This window comes from Gigantopelta aegis, chromosome 2, assembly GCF_016097555.1.
Source record: "Gigantopelta aegis isolate Gae_Host chromosome 2, Gae_host_genome, whole genome shotgun sequence".
In the NCBI taxonomy this organism is placed as follows: Eukaryota; Metazoa; Mollusca; class Gastropoda; order Neomphalida; family Peltospiridae; genus Gigantopelta; species Gigantopelta aegis.
The window spans coordinates 11,052,914-11,072,196 of NC_054700.1; the positions used below are offsets into that span (position 1 = coordinate 11,052,914).

Consider the following 19,283-nt stretch of genomic DNA (forward strand, 5'->3'; position numbering starts at 1 on the left):
AGTATCTCCAACTAAAAGGACGAACTCCAACAATGAATGTCAACTTTATGGAATGATGCTCCTTTCTTTGCGACTATTAAGAGGTTGGCAGCAGAGTTCAAAAGGAAAAGCAAGCCTCAAAGATGATCCAAGACCAGGGTCCGTGCTTATAAAACTTAAAGTCTAGACTTTAAGGTTTATAAGCACGGGGCCAGGAAGACCTTCAATCATCTGCTACCACTAAGGAAAATGTTAATAAAATACAACTCTCATGGGAAAGAACATTCTGAAGAATGAACTGAGCATGACAAAGGTTTCAGCATGCTGGGTTTCAAAGCACCTGTACACAGTATATGCTGTTGTCGTGGCTGCAATGCATGGATGTGGATTTGAACTCATTTGAACATCCAACAGATTCCACCTCTTCAACTATCTGGCAAGCATTATGCAAATGATAATGACACCATTTCTGTCGTGGAGCACGTTTTACACCACCAGGAGGAAGCCTTCTACACAGGCACTTCAGCATCGTTTTCAGCAGTGTCTGAACCTCGAAGAGGACTATGTTGAATAATAATTATCAATAAACTCCGTCAACGAAGTCCATCATAGTTAGGCTCAAAACTTTTCAGCCAACCCTCTTAATTTTATCATTCCCATTTCCTATCTTTATATAATTGATATGTGCCTATCATTGCATTTTGTGGACCAAGACAATTTATTTCCCCATAACATGGAAATTACTAGTATGCTTCGGTTATACCTGCAAAAGATCGACTATCACCAAATGAACACTTTTTTGTATAACGATTGCTAGAACGGTGATTCGGGGTGGGATTTAGTTCCTGAGCTAGAGCGAGCACTTGAGGTGCTTGGATCGAATCCCCTTGATGGACCCATTCTTTTCTCATCCCATCCAGTGCCCCACGTCGGTCTTGTATATCAAAGGCTGTGTTATGTGCTGCCCTGTCTGTGCGAAATTGCATATAAAAGATCCCATGCTATTTATGGAAAAATGTATCAGGTATCCTCTGAAGACTACGTGTCAGACTTATGAAATGTTTAACATCCACTAGCCAATCGGTTTGTATTAATCAGTGTCAACCACATTTTGAATATTCGTGCATGTCATCACAATTGTGTCATGTGCTGGTTCATATTCAGAACTGCCCTGGAGAAATAACTCTATCTAGTGCAGGTGTACGATACCGAAACTGAACATCAATTGTATTCTCTCAGATTTACACTTCTTTCCTTGACAATGCAAGTTGTAACAAATCGTTTGTGTTTATATGTCCGCGTTTTAGCCTTTAGCTAAAGTGTATTTTCCGCGCATCTTTCTTGCGCACACTTCATCGGAAGTACTTCGTGTCAAAAAAAAAAAAACTATGGGTAAAATTCTGTTAATTTACACGAGCAAATTATTTTAGTGTTTTGTTTTTGTTATTTATATGGGCGATAGCATATTTATTATGTATATGGTTCTTGCAGAATAATATTATTGATACATTCGCTTTACATTTGTATTAACATTCGATTTTTTAAGCCGGTGTATATGTTTTCGTTAGTACATTATTTCGTTTAAAGGGGCGGGATCTACTTGTAGCCACATGTATCCCCAAACAATAACGTCAGATATGTTATAGCAACGTTATGTAATCATATATACTTTTTATATATGTAACTATAGCATTTGTATTATGGGTTTCTGTTTGGGGATACCTGTCCTTGTAGCTAGGGATGGGATAGTTCACCAAGGTAAACATCTACGGTCCGTTTTTTAACATTTTGACATTTATTGGACCCGATGTTTACAACTTGAACAGCAAAAACAAGCGTGCAGTTTCCGCCCAGATTTCAGGCGGAATCGATACAACCATGGAATTAATTATTTCGTGGCGAAATATGAGATGTACCAATAAATATAAAAACTTACTGTATAAAGAAAACTTCCCGAGTCACGTTTTACGCATAAATAGACAGTTTGTCCAAATAGTAATCCTGCATTAATCCAATTTTCAGTTACGAACAAAATCTCGAATATTCCCGCCGGCCATTGTGAGCATATTTAAAATGTGATTGAAAACTGTTGGTGGAATCGGATTATTTTAATTATTATTCGTCTCGGGTTCACGAGTTTATTCCACGATATTTAATGGAATATCACGTTTAATAATAATAAATAAATAAACTTAATTAATGAATAATATTTTTTAAAAATCAATTAATTGATAATAAATTAATAATAACAATTAAATTTAACTGAATAAAACCCCTAAAATATCTAATGACCAGTAATTATAGCTAAAAAAAAGAAATGAAATTAAAACAAAAAAGAAGAGAAAAAAAAGAGAAAAACCTCTGAAACACATGTAAGCAATGGCCTGTAATAATAATATTTAAAAACAATTACTAAAGGAAATAATAATTTTGGAAAAAGTAAATATACGAAGGCCTTAAAATAAGTAATGACCTGTACTAACAATCATTATTTTTTTAATAATAATAAAAAAGAATAATACACCCCAAAACTTTAATGTGATAATATTATTAACAATGCATATAATGCAACCCACACAAAGCACATATGTAGAAACAAAAATAACAAAATAAATAAATTTAATAATCAATTCCATTCAATTCCGCAATATTTCTTTTTACTGGGTGTACGTAAAATGCTTGATACGAATAATTCTCGTTCCGCAAAATTCTCGTTCCGCATTTTCGATGTGCCAGGATAAAAATAGCTTTCAAATGTTTAAATGTGTCATCTTCAAACATCTAATCCTGGAAAGGTTACCAAAGGTATTGTACTTAATATTTTTGTCTAAAATTTATTCAAATATGTTGTTGTACGTGTTGAGGCTCTTAAATAAAGCACATATGCCTGATTTTATTAAATCGTGATTGCAAATGGAAAATTCGATCCAATGGATAAACGTTACGGCACAGCAATAAACATCACAATAATAAATATCGTGCCGGAAACGTTTATCTTGATGAACTAGGGATGGGACGGTTCGATTTGTTTTATTTTCGATTCGGTTTTTGGTCCACGGTTCGATTTATTCGCTGTTCAATTTATTCACGACACTTTTCACCAGTAGTACAAGTACGCCAATTATCGGCATGAGTTGACCCGTACCCCCCTTTCAATGGTTAAGGTTAGTTTTAGGGTTAGGGTTAGTCTTTAGAACCTTGACTCAGAAGGTTGGCAAAATAATTTGTGGGCGAGAAAGCTAGGGATAGTCTCGTGTATTTTTTTTTTTAAATCAGTTGTCTTTAGATGCATTCTGGAGTACATAATATATATATAATATATGGGTGTCATGTACACGTTAAAGAAGTCTAACCGGTCTCGGTGGCACAGTGGTTAAGCCATCGGACTACAGGCTGGTAGGTACAGGGTTCGCAACCCGGTACTGGCTCCAACCCAGAGCGAGTTCTTAAGGGCTCAATGTTTTGGTGTAAGGCCACTACACCCTCTTCTCTCTCACTAACCAACTAACAACTAACCCACTGTCCTGGACAGACAGTCCAGATAGCTGAGGTGTGTGCCCAGGACAGCGTACTTGAACCTTAATTGGATATAAGCATGAAAATAAGTTGAAATGAAATGAAAGAAGTCTAAAAGAAAGATATGAACCTACATTTTTGTAATGTTTATTATTATTTTGATAATGTCAAATCTTTGATGAGAAGTATATACATATATATTTTTTTTATGAGAAGTATATATATACATATACATATACATATACATATATATATATTAAAATACTTGATATAAGCACAAATACATAATATATAGGCCTACTGTTGATTATAAAATTTAACTCAACACAAGTTATATAAAAAGGTATCACTGATTAAAAAAAGAAGAAAAGCAAGCACAAGTACATGCACATAATATATAATAGTGAATAATTTAAGTAGTTATTATTATTTTTTATTGTTTTGCTCGTACTGAAAGTGAAAAAAAACCCCATTCTGCAAAGATTTATTTAAAAAAAAGGAAGATAAAAGTGCAAAGTAGTTTGTAGTTCTGGATCTGCGGACAATGTCTTTTGATAAAAATCAGAAATTAGCGATGTTGAAATGTTTTAAATTAATATGACAGAAATTGGGCACCATTTTATAATTCTTGAAGTTAACATGTCTTTACTTTTTTCAATTTTGACAACCGGAACGAAACATTGTCTCATTGGATTAATCACTGAGGTCAGTCCCTATTTTGGGAGGTTACAATTTTTATGGTCCTGGCAAGAAATTTGCAAGTTCTGTGCGGGATCCAAATGGCACCTATCACTCATGCAAACATGTCAGGTTTAAGGGAATTGAATGCTGTGATTGGTCGAAATATGTTAAGGGTCATTGGGATTACCAGCAAGGTGCAGAAATGTTTATACATGTACCATTTAAAAAAAATAATAAAACAATAAATAAAACTGCAGTTCGAAAATTGAGAAATGGTGCACCGAACCGTGAGCCTAAAACGGCGGTTTTCGGTAACATTGAATAATCGTCCCATCCCTACTTGTAGCTCAAAGTAGAGTGCTCGCCTATGATTCTAGGATCAAACCCCCTTGATAAATCCATTCTCATTCTCTAATAAGAATTCTGTTACTATATGTAATTTTTTTTTAAACCCAGTCATTGAAAATATTGTCATGGTTGACAATGTTTAGAAAAAAAAGTCTTCCACTGAATGTCAATGTTTTCACTTGTTACTTCAGATGGGCAGAACATAGCCTAGTGGTAAACCGCTCGCTCGATGCAAGGTCGGTCTGGGATCGATCCCCATCGGTGGGCCCATTGGGCTATTTCTCGTTCTAGCCAGTGCACCACGACAGGTATATCAAAGGCTGTGGTATGTACTACCCTGTCTGTGGAATGGTGCATATAAAAGATCCCTTGCTGCTAATCGAAAAGAGTAGTCCATGAAGTGACAACAGCAGGCTTCCTCTCTCAATATCTGTGTGGTCCGTAACCATATGACTGATGCTATATAACCGTAAATAAGATGTGTTGAGTGCGTTGTTAAATAAAACATTTGTTTCTTTCTTTCTTTCCACTGAATGTCGATGTTTTCACTTGTTATTTCAGCACTGTCAAGTGGTCCATCTTTTGTGGTCTCGGCCACCCTGACCATATCCATATTTGCTGGAATGCAGATGTTCAAACATCAGCTGGCTTCGACGGAATACCTAACCGTGCTTGGTGGCTTCATCGGTTCGCTGTTTTTCATCATGCTTCTGACTGTATCCTTAAAACCGTGTCATGTGTGTGCATCTACATCTATCTCTGTGAAGTGGGTTAAAGGGACATTCCCGAGTTTGCTGCATTGTAAGATGTTTCCGACTAATAAAATATTTCTACGAGTAAACTTACATATTAAATATATTTTCTTGCTTAGAATATCAGTGTCTCTATATTCAATGTGTTTCTGGTCGTCTTAATATTGTAAAAAGCCCAAACTGGATTTTGTCTTCAAATAATTTTGTACATATGAAAAAAAAGTATATTTTAGGAAATGTCTGTATATTAAATGTGTTCCTGGTCGTCTTAAAGGGACATTCCTGAGTTTGTTGCATTGTAAGATGTTTCCGACTAATAAAATATTTCTACGATTAAACTTATATATTAAATATATTTTCTTGTTTAGAATATCAGTGTCTGTATATTCAGTGTGTTTCTGGTCGTCTTAATATTTTTAAGAAGCCCAAACTGGATTTTGGCCACAAATAATTTTGTACGTACGAATTTTTGTTTGTTTTGTTGAAATAAAATGAAATTTAACCTAGTACAAATAGTAGAATGATCAGAAACACGTTTAATATACAGCCACTTATATTTTATGCAGAAAAACATATTTAATATGTAATTACAGTAGCTAAATAGTCTGTTAGTCGATAACAACTTAAAAATTGAAAAAACCTCAGGAATGTCCCTTTAAGTGTTGGCCGTCTCAGAAGCTGAAACATATGCAGGCTGCTGAAAGTTGTGTTTTGTTGTCATGTTGCCTGTGTTAGGCCTGCTTCTCATTAACCAGGGATTCTAGAATTTTTATAAAATCCTCTAGCCATGGGATGAGTAATTAAAACAATTTACTAGCCACGATTAAAAATTCACTAGCCCTACTTAACTTTAAGTCAGTACAATTTTACTAAATAATACTAATAATCACATATGTCACCTAAAGAGGGAGATAGAGTTTAAAAACAGTAAGGTTGGGGTGGGGGCAGGCTATTCATATTAACTGCAACATTTCACTAAAAAAAATTCACTAGCTGTCGGGCATGGCAATATTAGTTATTTACTAGCCAAACATTGAATATCACTAACCATGGGAGTGAGGCTACCATAATCTAGAAATCCTGCATTAACACCTTCTTGTTTGCATTAATGTAATTACTATCTAACAGCTACATGTATATTAAATAGGATTCCAAAGAAATCATTTCACATTTTTACATTAATTACAACTAATATTATGAGTAGAATGATGGAAATGCATGTTTCAGGCCAAATAATTTTGCCCAAATGTTTCCATCATTTTTGCGTGAATGCAAAAATTTGCTCCAGCACAGGTGGGTGGGCATCCCATCTCATACACTTTTGATGAAAGGTTAACGCATGCCTTTCCATTTGTAAATAGCAGGAGGGCAATATATTCCTCTTTTAATGAGTTTTAAAGTAAAAGTAAAGAACAATAGATTTTATTAGCGATAGCATGGCAAATACTTCTTAAGAATCGTTTTTGTTTGCGTGTTGATTACACAACTTTAAACTCACGGAGTACATTTGGACTAAATATCATAGCACATTACTGTGGTTCAGTGTATTGGGACTATTTTACATCACTGAATAATTGGTTTACCTCTAGAGGTAAAAGTCACGTGACCCAACTTCTGGGTATCCAAGATTTTAAAATATTGTAAACTTGTGTGTTTTGGTGTGTTAATTTTACATATGTTTGACATGTATTCATGTACTTGATACACCTTTGGTCGCCTGTTTACGGCATTAAAAATATTAACAGGAAATTTAGCTTAAAGCAGTCCCATTCCAATTTGATAATATTTGTTCATTTGTTTATTATTGAATTATTTTGTATCCTTAACTATTAAAAGGCAGTTGGAAATATAGAAACCATCATTTTCGGAAAAGGATTTCACACAAAGCTGGTTCCAGAAGGTATGCTGTTACATGTATTGTTATTATTAATCCTATAAAGTGGCTACTGGTTCATCCAGAGGGACTAGGTTTTACATGTATCTGTGTCTGAGCAGGGTTTTGTTACCTATGTTTCTAGACTCCGATAATCGGCACCATTCCCCACCATTTGTCAAAATCTATGTTGTTGTTTTATTCTCAATTTTGGAGTAAAAAATTCCCAATCAGTGTAAATAATTCTCATTTTGTTTTATTATATAAAGGCATAAGACTAGATATTAATTTGAATAAATACAAGTATATGTATAGTATTAGTCTTTTCGATTCTAACATGGCTTGCTAAGCCATGGGTGTCAGGTTGAATTTTCAAAATAAAACCCTGGACTCTGTTTGTCTGTCTGTCCCACATACCATATAGTTTTTCAGACTTTGTTTTTGTTTTTTTGCAATGCCTCAAGAAATGGAGCTAAAATTTTGTGTGTGGCTTTATCATGCAGTTACAAATCAGGTTTGTCAAGTTGTGACAGATTTATGGCTCTTGAACATAAAAGGTACATGTAAGAAAATGTACCGGCCTCGGTGGTGTCGTGGTTAAGCCATCGGACATAAAGCTGGTAGGTACATGGTTCACAGCCCGTTACCGGATCTCACCCAGAGCGAGTTTTTACAACTCGGTGGGTAGGTGTAAGACCACTAACACCCTCTTTTCTCTCACTGACCACTAACAACTAACCCACTGTCCTGGACAGACAGCCCAGATAGCTGAGGTGTGTGCCCAGGATAGCGTGCTTGAACCTTAATTGGATATAAGCACGAAAATAAGTTGAAATGAAAAACAAATTAAAAAGAAAATGTGTTGGGCCTGATAGATGACATGTATTGTTTTAGCATAATTAGCAATACTCTCAAAATGCTTGTTACATTATTGTTATTAAATTGTAAGAAGATGTGGATATCATATCTATACATTTGGAACATTCAGTAGTTGGCTAAGGCGTAAACAAAAAAATTGTGTGTTTCCGGTTTCCCGACCAACCCTAATTTTACGCTGCGACCCTAAAAAAATTTTTGACTACGAACATCGTTGTAAATGTGTTATCAAAAATAACACATGATGTTCTCACCAACGGGTGTGTAAGAAGACGAATTAATAAATGAATTCTAATGGTATTGTTAAACAAAACACTTTTGTCTAGATAGTGTCACAATCATCTTGTAAGACATTGTATACATGTGTAGCTGACATGATGTCACACAGTCATTCCTTTTCCATCCTTTCCAATTCTGGGCCCACCCCCATGAACTCAAAAAAAGTCTTACGGCCCGCTATTATATTTCCGTTTTCACAAGTGGATTACTTTACAAAATGTTACGTTGTTGAAGTGTACTTTTAAGCACAAAGTAAAACCCATAAGTCATTAAATATTAGCGATCTTAAAATTTAGAGAAACCTAAACAACTGACATATTGGTGACAAAACTATAGCGAGGTCAAAAAGCAAAAAAGAAAGGGAAAAAAAAAAGAATGACCGTAATTTGTAGGTCCAGCTAAAATAATATTGCTGACCAATTTTGACGTTATGCAGCTTACAGGTAACTTGAATTTATTCGAAAATTTCAGTAATGTACATGTTAACTAAATATTGTTGTTGGCTATCCGTTTTGGTTTATCAATAGCACAGAACTATTGTTGTATGTTCCGTTAATCACTAACAAAACAATTGCACAAAAGCTTTTCAGAACAGTACTGTATGACTTTAAATTTAGCGTCATGAAATACTAGTGTCTTATATAATCTCTCTTAATTCACAAACATTTTATGCTCTGTAACATTTCCTGATTGATAGTATTTTGTGTTATGACATCACTGCACGGAGGGGCGGGTGTAGCCCAGTGGTAAAGCGTTCACGTGATGCACGGTTGGTCTGGGATCGATCCCTGTAGGTGGACCCATTAGGCTATTTCTCGTTCCAGCCAGTGCTCCACAACTGGCGTAACAAAAGCTGTGGTATGTACTATCCTGCCTGTGGGATGGTGCATATAAAGTTCCCTTACTGCTAATCAAAAAGAATAGCCCATGAAGTGGCGACAGCAGGTTTCCTCTCAATATCTGTGTGGTCCTTAGCCATATGTCTGCCGCCATATAACCGTAAATAAAATGTGTTGAGTGAGTCATTAAATAAAATATTTCCTTCCTTCACTGCATGGAAAAATCACTATCAAAAATCAATAGAAGGGAACCACATATATGTAAAAGGTACCATGTGTATGGATAAACTTGTTCGCGGAAACAGTACGGATTGCGTTAATGGAAAGTGGGTCTAAGACTGTGCTGTGTTAGTTACAGACACATAACTGCTAGTTTTGGTTGGTAAATATTTGAAAACTTATTATCATGCTCCAGCAACATGTGTGCTTTAAGTTTAAGTTACTGGAAAAAATCCATACTTGTTACCTTCTTCTATCTTCTATCGTATGTCTTGCATTTGTTTTGAGTTACAGGGCCCTGGAGAGCATATATTTTTACAAATGACTGCAATATTTAAAACTGGAACCTATATAATATATTAAATTTGTATTAGGGAAGAGACATGTACATGCATTTGGTAGGCGAAGGAGTCTGGAAAGAGTTGACCCGTGACCTTTTACTCTCTCTCTCTTTTCAGTGATTGGTTGTCTGCTGATATCAATGTTTTCTGCTGGTTTAATACACCGAGTATGTGTCACAACCTGGTACGTTATTGGTTTTTTACACCTTCATATATTTACTGGCCCTAGTTATGAGTGTTGTGTAAGTTAACAGTCAGCCTGTAAAAGCTGCAATAGCTTTCATGTCGGGATAACACACAAGAGTAATTTGTATTTACCTGCGTTTCTTTCGTTGATACAAGTGATGAAAATTACAGACAGTCATATGTTATTTTTGAAGCCTAGAAAGTAATGCACGTTTGCATGAAGTCGTGGGAAATTATGAAAATTGGTTGATAATAAAAAATTTTTTTTTTAAAAAACCCCAAACAACCAACCCCATGATGAAACAGTTCTCAGCATAACACTGATCAGCGAGTATTTGAAAATATGGACAGAATTTCAGATCTTAGAACTGGTAGGAAACCTGTGTCCCACGAAATGTTCATGCTTGCAGCAGGGCTCAGAAAATTGTGAGACTGATCGTTTCATTCGCACGTCCTTCATGCTAATCTAATTTAGTGTAACCTATTTTCTGTTCGCACATTAAATTTAGCATATTATTTACATGGACATAACGGGTTACACTAAAAGAAAATGGGTTACCTGAATTTATTTTTTCGTAACTTAGAAATGGCTTACGCAAATATTCAGTTCTCAAAGGCCTGTACAGTTATATGCTCAGTATGTATATATCTGCATTTTTATTACATACCTATTCAATCTTACTATAGTGATAAAAGACATTTTGAAACATGTACGATCTGGACGGTAACTTGTCAATAGGGAATTCCCTTTTTATTTTCACTGGAGTGGGCACCTTTTTATTACTGATGTCATGTCTTAAATAAAATTACGTCACATATTATTTGAAACTTTTCAAAAGATTGCCGCAGAGTATGATTTTTAACGTTATGTAAATCCATGAAAGGAGGATTGATTAATATATTTAAGAAAGTGTAGTTATGACGTTAAATTATAAACCTTTTTTTTTATATAAAATGAAAGAAGGTATGTAATAAATACAGAGCTTCACATGCGTTGTTTTCGCTTCCTATTTATTGTACTCGTTTATTTTGTGCAAGAACATACTACTCAACTGCTACACAGTCTTGTGGTATATATATTGTTGCGAAAACTAAACTTGTGCAATAAATAGGACGTGAAAACAACACATGTGAAGTTCTGTATAGATCTCAGACATCCTCTGTTTTTAAAGATACTGAACATCCTGATAGTATTATTGATGATGATTAAAGAAACATTGAACAAAATCTTTTTTTAAAAAGGATAATGAAAAATGCCTTTAAAAAGTACAAAGTGTGTGAACCCTATAATATACTTGATAAACCAGACGTGAATCCAGGAAATATTTGGGGGGAGGCGGACTAAGAGAATAACAACACATGAACCAACTTATTAAAAGAGAACCCCGATGGAAAAAAAATAAATATAAAAACAAATCAGCTCTTGAATAATTTAACAGGGATGAAAGTTCGCCGCCTTTCGGCAGAATTCCCCCTTTTTGTTGCGCCACATTTTTTTTTTTTTAAATCCGCCCCTTTTCAACTTTCATTCGTTCCGCCTAAAATGTCCGGAGTTTAGATCCAACTTTAGATCTAACATGGCTGCGGCCATTGTGGCCGCCATATTTGCTTATTCGCCATTGGCCAGATTTGTCTCGCGAAGTATCATCTGCGCGAGACCAATGCGCAGATCGTATACATTGGTCGCGTCATGTTGGACAAAATGGTGGTATTGTTTGCGAATGCATTGAAAATCTGTCCATTGTTCGGGATTTTGTGATTTCAATGGGATGTCGTACAAAGTTCTTGATCGGTCAGCGGACCTGAAGGCGGTTGAGCGCTGAGTCAAGAACGCTTTTCGATGGAATTGGCTTGAAGAAAAGGATAAACTCGGTGATTTTCTTAGCGAGTGGGTTCGCAAAATCGATCAATCAATCGATCGGAACTCCCCCCGGCGCTGTCTACGCCATCGCGTCCTCGGCCAAAGACATATCCATAATTTGGTAAAATTATTTCAGCCCTTTTGGGGAAAAGTCACTTTCATCCCTGATTTAGTGGGGGGGGGGGGGGGGGGGGGGGGGGCACAGGTCTCCTGTAGTGTGTGTGGTGGGCAAGTCCCCTGGTTCCCCATTGGATCTGCCTCAATAAACAGAACAACCAAGATTTCTCGTATTTAATTAGCTTGTATGATGTAATACATATGTATTTTATTTGCCTAACACAAACTGATTTTGGTTATACATTTTTATATTCATTTTGCCAAACTGCTAAACTTTTTGTGTCCAGGTTTATTTATTTATATACGTACATGTATATATAAATAGTTTTTTTGTTTTTTTTTCAGTTTGATTTTCTCATTGGTTGCACTGTATTACGTCAACAAGATATCGCAGTCCGTTTACGCCTTTGCCGTGCCAACGACCGCCACGCCAGCCAAGAAGAAGAGGTGAACATTCGTCATGAAAATAGCATCATAAACAATTATTCATGTGCCCACATGTACACATACATTTAATAAATGGTTTAGTTTTACGCTCATGTGTCTTTGTTCTATTTGGGGTGGGAAGTAGCCCAGTGGTAAAGTGCTCGCCTGATAGGTGGTCAGTCTACGATCGATCCCCGTCCATGGCCTATTGGGCTATTTCTCGCTGCAGCCAGTGCACCACGACTGGTATATCAAGGGCCGTGGTATGTACTATTCTGTCTATGGTGTGGTGCATATGAAAGATCCCTTGATACTTAATGGAAAAAATGTAGCGGGTTTTCTCTGATGACTACGAGACAGAATTACCAGATGTTTGACATCCAATAATGAATCCAATAATGAATCGGGACCATATGTTCGAGTCCCAGTAATGGCAAGAGTCAAACGTGTGATGCTAGAAATGATTTTATCCTCGGTGCCAGTACGTTAATATTTGTGTATGCATGTTGAGTCACAAATCTGTTTGATGCGCCCACAGCACTCAAAACCACAAACCGTCAAAATGGTAATTCACAAGCAAGGTCGTCTGATTAAATCCGGTTCAGTAGCGCGTATGCCCTCGTTGAAGGCCACTCCATGACATTGATGCCCACGTTCTTTAGGTAATCCCTTGTCAAGATGGCCGTGTGGAAGGAAGGAAGAAAATGTTTTATTTAACGACGCACTCAACACATTTTATTTACGATTATATGGTGTCAGACATAGTTGAGGAACACACAGATATTGAGAGAGGAAACCCATTCTTGCCACTTCATGGACAACCGTTTTTGATTAGCAGCAAGGGATCTTTTATATGCACCATCCCACAGATAAGATGGTGCATACCACGGGCTTTGTTACACCATTTGTGGAGTGAAGTTTACGAACTTTCTTACTCTCAGCGCATGCGCACTCCATATGTCTGCTGTTGCGAACTTGGTGAAAACAAATGTATCAATTTCTCGATTTTATGGGCTCTTATGACTTTGGGATTGATTGTAGATTATGCTAAATGTGTAATATTTGTAATTTTTGTCTTATAAACGACACGAAGGTGTTTTTTTGTGTGTCTTTTGTCCGGTAAACGTCTGACATGCGTGGGCTGTACCATTGCTGCTGATGCAAGGTGTGGATGAGTTGTGTGTTCTGTGCATTTCGTGGGCCTATACCACAAACAGCTAGCTGTCCGAGTAGGTTTGTTTCCTTTATTATTTTAGTTTGGATCGACGTAGGCGAACAGAAAAACAGTTTTGGAAATAACAAAAACAATTAAAAACAATTCTGTGAATTTAAATAAAATTATTTCAAAAATTAAAAAAATGGCGAAAAATATTTTTTTTAGACAATGTTCGATTTTGGAGCAATTTTCCACGGTCATTTTCATAACCATAGCAACCACAAACTTCAATTAAAATTACTATGTTGTAGACATATCTTACAACTTAAAACTACATTCCCTGGAATATTTTATTATTTAAGCATATATTGAACAGAAAATCCAATTACGTTTGGTGCATATATGACGCCGCACTCCGCATTGGTTTCACTACGCTGGCTTATCCAAGTCAAAAACAAAGCCAGTATGTTGAAAGTGGGACACTTTTGACGGGCTCGTACCGATCTCGGTTTTCATTCAGTATAGAATTCCCCAACAAGAGATCACGTGAGATTTCGTAATTTTTGAACAAATTTAACTGTCTTGATTGAGGGGTCGTCTCATATCTCCAAAACATATTTATATCCATAGAGGTATGGTACAACACCTTTCCAGGGGTCGGTGAATGGGGGATTTGCCTTGAAATTACGTAACATTTTTCAAGATTATATGTTATTTTTATTCATTACATAGACCTAAAGAGGTGTTTTTTGGAAATGCGCGGTCAGTCTAGGATACACTCCATACACACATTTTATTTACGGTTGTATGGGGTCGGATGATTATTAAATCAATATGCTTTATCTTTGATGTCGTTAAACAACCCCCCCCCCCCCAAACTTTACCCTTTCCAAACGAAATAATATTATTTGAATTTGTCGATTGTTTTTTTTATTTCTTTTTTTTTGATTATTATTTTTTTATATCCCAGTGCCCCCTTTCCTTTCTCTCCTTTGAATTCCATCTTATTTCTTCCCGATCTGGCAACTCCTATCTTTCAACTTCTTTCGCCGTCCACCTCCATATCCCAGTCCTTATCTCTCCAACCGCGACAGGTGCTTGTCTCTTGTGGCTATCTGTGCCACACACCTGTTCCCCATCAGCTTTTAGCTGTGGGCTTAGTTTGACCACTTCGGGGAGTGTTCAGTAGTTACTTCTGGCATTGTTAAGAGGCACTTGTAACCACCTACTATGCACCCCTACTACCGGCGGTCGTTAGTGCCGTGGGTCAGACCAGCTTTATTAGCGGCAAAGGACGAGGATGCCAGGTGGGTGCAGGGATATACACAGAGACTGCACCCGTGGACGAAGTTGAGATAGGTAGGCGATGGTGTGGACAGCTCAGAAGACAGAGTCGGACGAAATTGACAGAAAGGGTCGAAAAAACAGATTGAAATCATGGGAGAAATTGGAAAGTTTTTTTATATTAACATAATGAGAATGATAGGCAGAGGGTAAAATTAAGAAGTGAAAACGTTCATTGTCTACTTTAATATATTTTTATTTTAAAAATGTATACATGAGTAATGTGTTACTAGTATACAAACTAAACTTTGAAAGTTCTACTAACACTTTATAAAATATCAATTCTGAAATAGGAAGGTACGACTGTCGATAAGGTTTCAACTAGATTCTAGTACCGTATCCTCAACCGAACGTTCTTCGTACAGCGCAAGATTTCTCTTTGAATTTTTTGAGACGAACCCTACAATTTGAAATCAGCAAACGCACGTGTTAACTGAAACTGACAACAGGCTGTCGTTTGTACTTTGCCGAGCTATGGCGGCACAGGCGACGAATCAAGCGTATACGTTTGACGATATCCGTTCATAACGAACACACACGAGTTTTTTAAAAGTGCATTTGAGCTTGTATTTCATATTTGTACATGAAGCTATAATATGGTAACCAGAGAATGTAACTTTAAAGCTAAATTGCACTATATGTCGATTCTAACGCACCCTCCAGAAACAAGGAAACGACATAGCTTGTGACCAGGGCTGAAACACATAGCAGTGACACCCTCCCCACATCAATATTCGAAATGAGCGGATTACTTAAATTATAATCATACAACTGCATATGATGGAATGAAATATCAACCTAGTTTAAAAAAAAAAAAATTATTTGTGTATACATGTACATGTATTTGAAAAGTCCGTCATACCAGGGCAGTACCCTAATCAAAATCCTAGGGGTTGGGGCACTACTTTTTGTAAACAAATGAAACACTATACAAATTAAACCCTGAGATGTGTATGCTATTTTCTGGAGTAAAAAAAGAAGAAAAAAGTGACATTCTCAGTGGGGCAACCCCCACCCCCCCACCCCCCCACCCCTTCCCCCGGAGGTTACGGCCCTGCAGACTGTATAATTAATAACCTACTTGGCAGGTCTAGTTAACAGTTTTGTTAGATTAGCCATGGCGGGTTGTTGCAGAACCGGAAGTTTTAATGTGTTTGTGTAGTGTATGTTGTAAAAAAACACAAAAAAAAACAACAACAACAAAAATATATATATATATATATATATATATATATATATATATATATATATATATATATATATATATATATATATATATGACATTTCTTTTTTGACAGTACACAAATGGATTAAACAAGGTCTGCAATTTATGAGGTATTAATGTGCCCAAATGTTTCTTATAATGCGAGATCATTGTCTGTTGTGCCAACCAGGTGCTGATCCGGGTGGGAGGTGGGGGGGGGGGGGGGGTGTTCGAACGGTTTGGACTCTTTTCCCCTCCCCCTTCTTATTATTTGTTATTTATTTTAAAGTGCATTCACCGCTATTATACAACTTCCATATAATAGTTGCAAAGAGACACCCCCTGCAAAAAGTCTTGGATCCGCGCCTGGCCACAGGATCACAAGTACTACATGGTGTACTGAGTATTAGTGGTGATTCCTTTATTTATTATTTATTTATTTATTTGTTTATTTGTTCATGTTATAGTAGGTCTATAGTAGGTCTAACATGCAACAAAAAATTAGCTATTTTGTGAAATATAGCCGTGTTATGTGTACCAAAATATTTTTTATCTTGCAATCATTACATATTATGGCAAAATGTATTTTCAAAGTTGATCAATTTCACATGAAATTCTTCAAAATTAAAAATTCACAATCTTTTAAAACAGATAAAGAAGTAGGAAAATACATGAAGTTTTTATTTTTAACTTTATAATTTTTAGATAAACTATTTACTTTTATTACCAAAAACGTGATGGACGTGACATTTCAAATTAGTTATGCAAATCAATTAACTAATTACATAATTCATGACTAAAATATAATGAACAAGCTACAAGGATATAACGGTTTCTATGTCTATGGTAAAGATTTTTCATATGTTTAACCAATCAAAATCTTAGCAAATTTATATTCTTATGTCACGTCCATCATAAAAATGTCACGTCAGTCACAAAAATTAATTTCAAATTTCTTCATTTTAACATGGCATTCTTCAAAATTAAATTCACTATCTTTTAAAATAGATAAAGAAGTAGGAAAATGCATGAGGTTTTAAAAATATTTTTTTTAACTTTATAACTTTTAGAAAAAAAACGGGATGGACGTGACATTTCAAATTAGTTATAAAAATCAATTAAGAAATTACATAATTCATGACTAAAAATGTTATGCACAAGTTACAAGGGTATGAAGGTTTCTATGTCTATGGTAAAGATTTTCTTCATTGTCTATTTTAATAAAAGATATTAAAAAAACCCCCAAAATGTCACATCCATCACAATTGTTTTTGTTGGATTTTTTGCCCAAAAAATCCTTATAGTCTCCCTGATATAGTGTACATGTCTACATTTTACATATTCAAAACCCTTATCATGTTTACTTTCATATGATATAAAGTTTCCGTGTAAATTTAATGCTTTTTATTTTCATAGTACCGGACAAATACCATGAAATGGTCCAAATATGAATAGACTTTGTTATCTAAATTCGAGCATTTTCGTTTAATTCGGGCAAATATCAACCTGCACTCCACAAAAATGGGAGACCGTATACATGCATACACACGCACGCCAATGGAGTATATTTGCTCCGAAACTACTTGTATGTGACCCGGAAATTATTCTGTGCCAACAAGTTGTGTGTATTTATAGTAAGGAAATTTCCCACTGGTTTCATTTTTTGTTTCACAAAACTATTACAGTTATTATAGGAGTTCAGACAAGAAAATATAAAATGGCGGAAAGTTGCATACCCACTGAAATTACAGACCTTCGAGGTTTTGATGTTCCTAGCGGAAAAACCGACGTTGTTTTCATCATTGAAGGTCGCAAACTTTACCTCAACAAAGGTATTTTGTCATTTGCGTCGCCAGTTTTTGACAAAATGTTTCATGGAGATTTTAAAGAAAAGTCACAAGAAGAAATTTCTCTTCCGGGTAAAAAGTGTAAAGATTTCATTGAATTTCTTTTGTGTATATACCCCAACACGATGGAAGAGATCAGTGGGGATACAGCTGAAGTAGTTCTACCTCTAGCAGACGAGTACCAAGTGCAGCAGTTGAAGAACAAGTGTGAAACCTTTCTCATAAAGCAAGGGTTGGATGACTCGTGGCCGATGCATATATATATAATTCGAAGTGGCGAGCGACTTGTCCATTCTATTGTTTTGGCTGAAAAGTACGGACTGGATGACATGTTAGAGAAAGCGTTTGCATTAGCGGCCGACAGGAAATTTTCAGATTTGAAGAATGAAGCTGAATTTGTAACAGTGTCGGAGAAAACTAAGACAGAACTAATGTTAAAGCGTATCGATCTTCTTGAGACATCAGGATTGGAGATAAGCACCCAAACCAAGACATTGCTGGATGCCATATCATCGAATCCGAATTGTGAGCATGCAGTTTATAGTCCGAAGCTTAGAGGAAAAAAATGGTGCACCGCAGACAAATGTAACCAGAGTCTTACATCCAGCAGTTTTATTTCTAAGCTTGAGGAACTAGGAAAGCAAAAAGATTCGTTTAATAAAATTTTTCACTTGCTTGGAGTAAAACAATATGATGGAATAGCACAAAAACAAATATCATTATTTTAAAGGTTAAAATACTGAAAGGTTCCCTGCTCATTTGACAAAAACATCCTACATCATTTATCTTACAAATATATGTGTAAACTCGGTGACTGACAGTGTTACAAATATTCCACAGTTTGTTTTTGATAACTTCATTATAATTATATTATTAGTCTCCTATCGGTCCAACCGGAGGGGACTATAGGTTTCATCTCCGTCCTGTCTGTCTATCCGTCTGCCCCATATAATTATAGCGTTCTGGAAATTTTGTGTATAGCTTTATCACGTTCTGTTACAGATCAACTTTGACTTTCATGGCAATTTACCCATTTTATGGTCTTTGAAGTTAGATGATATGAAAATTTGTTTTCCGAACATTTTTTTGTTGTTGCCATTCCTGTCAGAGGATATTCAAATGAAATTTTGTATATAGTTTTATCATAATATACTGTTACAAATCAAATTTAACATTCATGGCGATTTATAATTTTTTCTCAGTGTCGGTAGGGGACATATATTGCTTTAGCACTACTCTCAGAATAGTTATATTACTTATATATACTTAGAATATAATAATATTATTATTATTATTATTATTATTATTATTACCTGTTGTAGTGGTATCATACACATTTAATATAGCCACCAGTGTATGGCGCAAACATTATATTATATGATATATCAGCTTGTTTTAGTCGTTAGCTGGCCAAGTCAAATTGATTAAATGTAAATATT

At 35.7% G+C, this 19,283-nt stretch overlaps 2 protein-coding genes across 3 annotated transcripts; both read left to right on the plus strand.

Annotated features, from left to right (window-relative positions):
- Window positions 1-1,224: 1,224 nt before the first annotated feature.
- LOC121381128 (keratinocyte-associated protein 2-like) lies at window positions 1,225-12,400 on the plus strand. Of its 2 annotated transcripts, none has more exons than XM_041510275.1 (5): window positions 1,225-1,371; window positions 5,086-5,240; window positions 7,113-7,176; window positions 9,821-9,887; window positions 12,213-12,400. In XM_041510275.1, exons 1-5 carry the CDS (start codon window positions 1,368-1,370, stop codon window positions 12,316-12,318), a joined length of 396 nt encoding a protein of 131 aa, XP_041366209.1. In that variant the 5' UTR covers window positions 1,225-1,367; the 3' UTR covers window positions 12,319-12,400. The 2 variants fall into 2 exon arrangements, with proteins under 2 accessions (XP_041366209.1, XP_041366199.1); XM_041510265.1 differs by lacking the exon at window positions 1,225-1,371 and adding an exon at window positions 2,727-2,784.
- A 5,314-nt stretch (window positions 12,401-17,714) lies between these two features.
- Window positions 17,715-19,079, plus strand: LOC121380728 (BTB and MATH domain-containing protein 36-like). The gene has a single exon (XM_041509686.1). It carries the CDS (start codon window positions 17,715-17,717, stop codon window positions 18,570-18,572), a length of 858 nt encoding a protein of 285 aa, XP_041365620.1. The 3' UTR covers window positions 18,573-19,079.
- Window positions 19,080-19,283: the final 204 nt, after the last annotated feature.

Coding starts and splice junctions, on each gene's coding strand:
- LOC121381128 (XM_041510265.1), top strand. CDS start 2,742: ATGTGTCATCTTCAAACATCTAATCCTGGAAAGGTTACCAAAG. Junction 5,241..7,112: donor TTTTCATCATGCTTCTGACT/GTATCCTTAAAA, acceptor AACTATTAAAAG/GCAGTTGGAAATATAGAAAC. Junction 7,177..9,820: donor CACAAAGCTGGTTCCAGAAG/GTATGCTGTTAC, acceptor CTCTCTTTTCAG/TGATTGGTTGTCTGCTGATA.
- LOC121380728 (XM_041509686.1), top strand. CDS start 17,715: ATGGCGGAAAGTTGCATACCCACTGAAATTACAGACCTTCGAGGTTTT.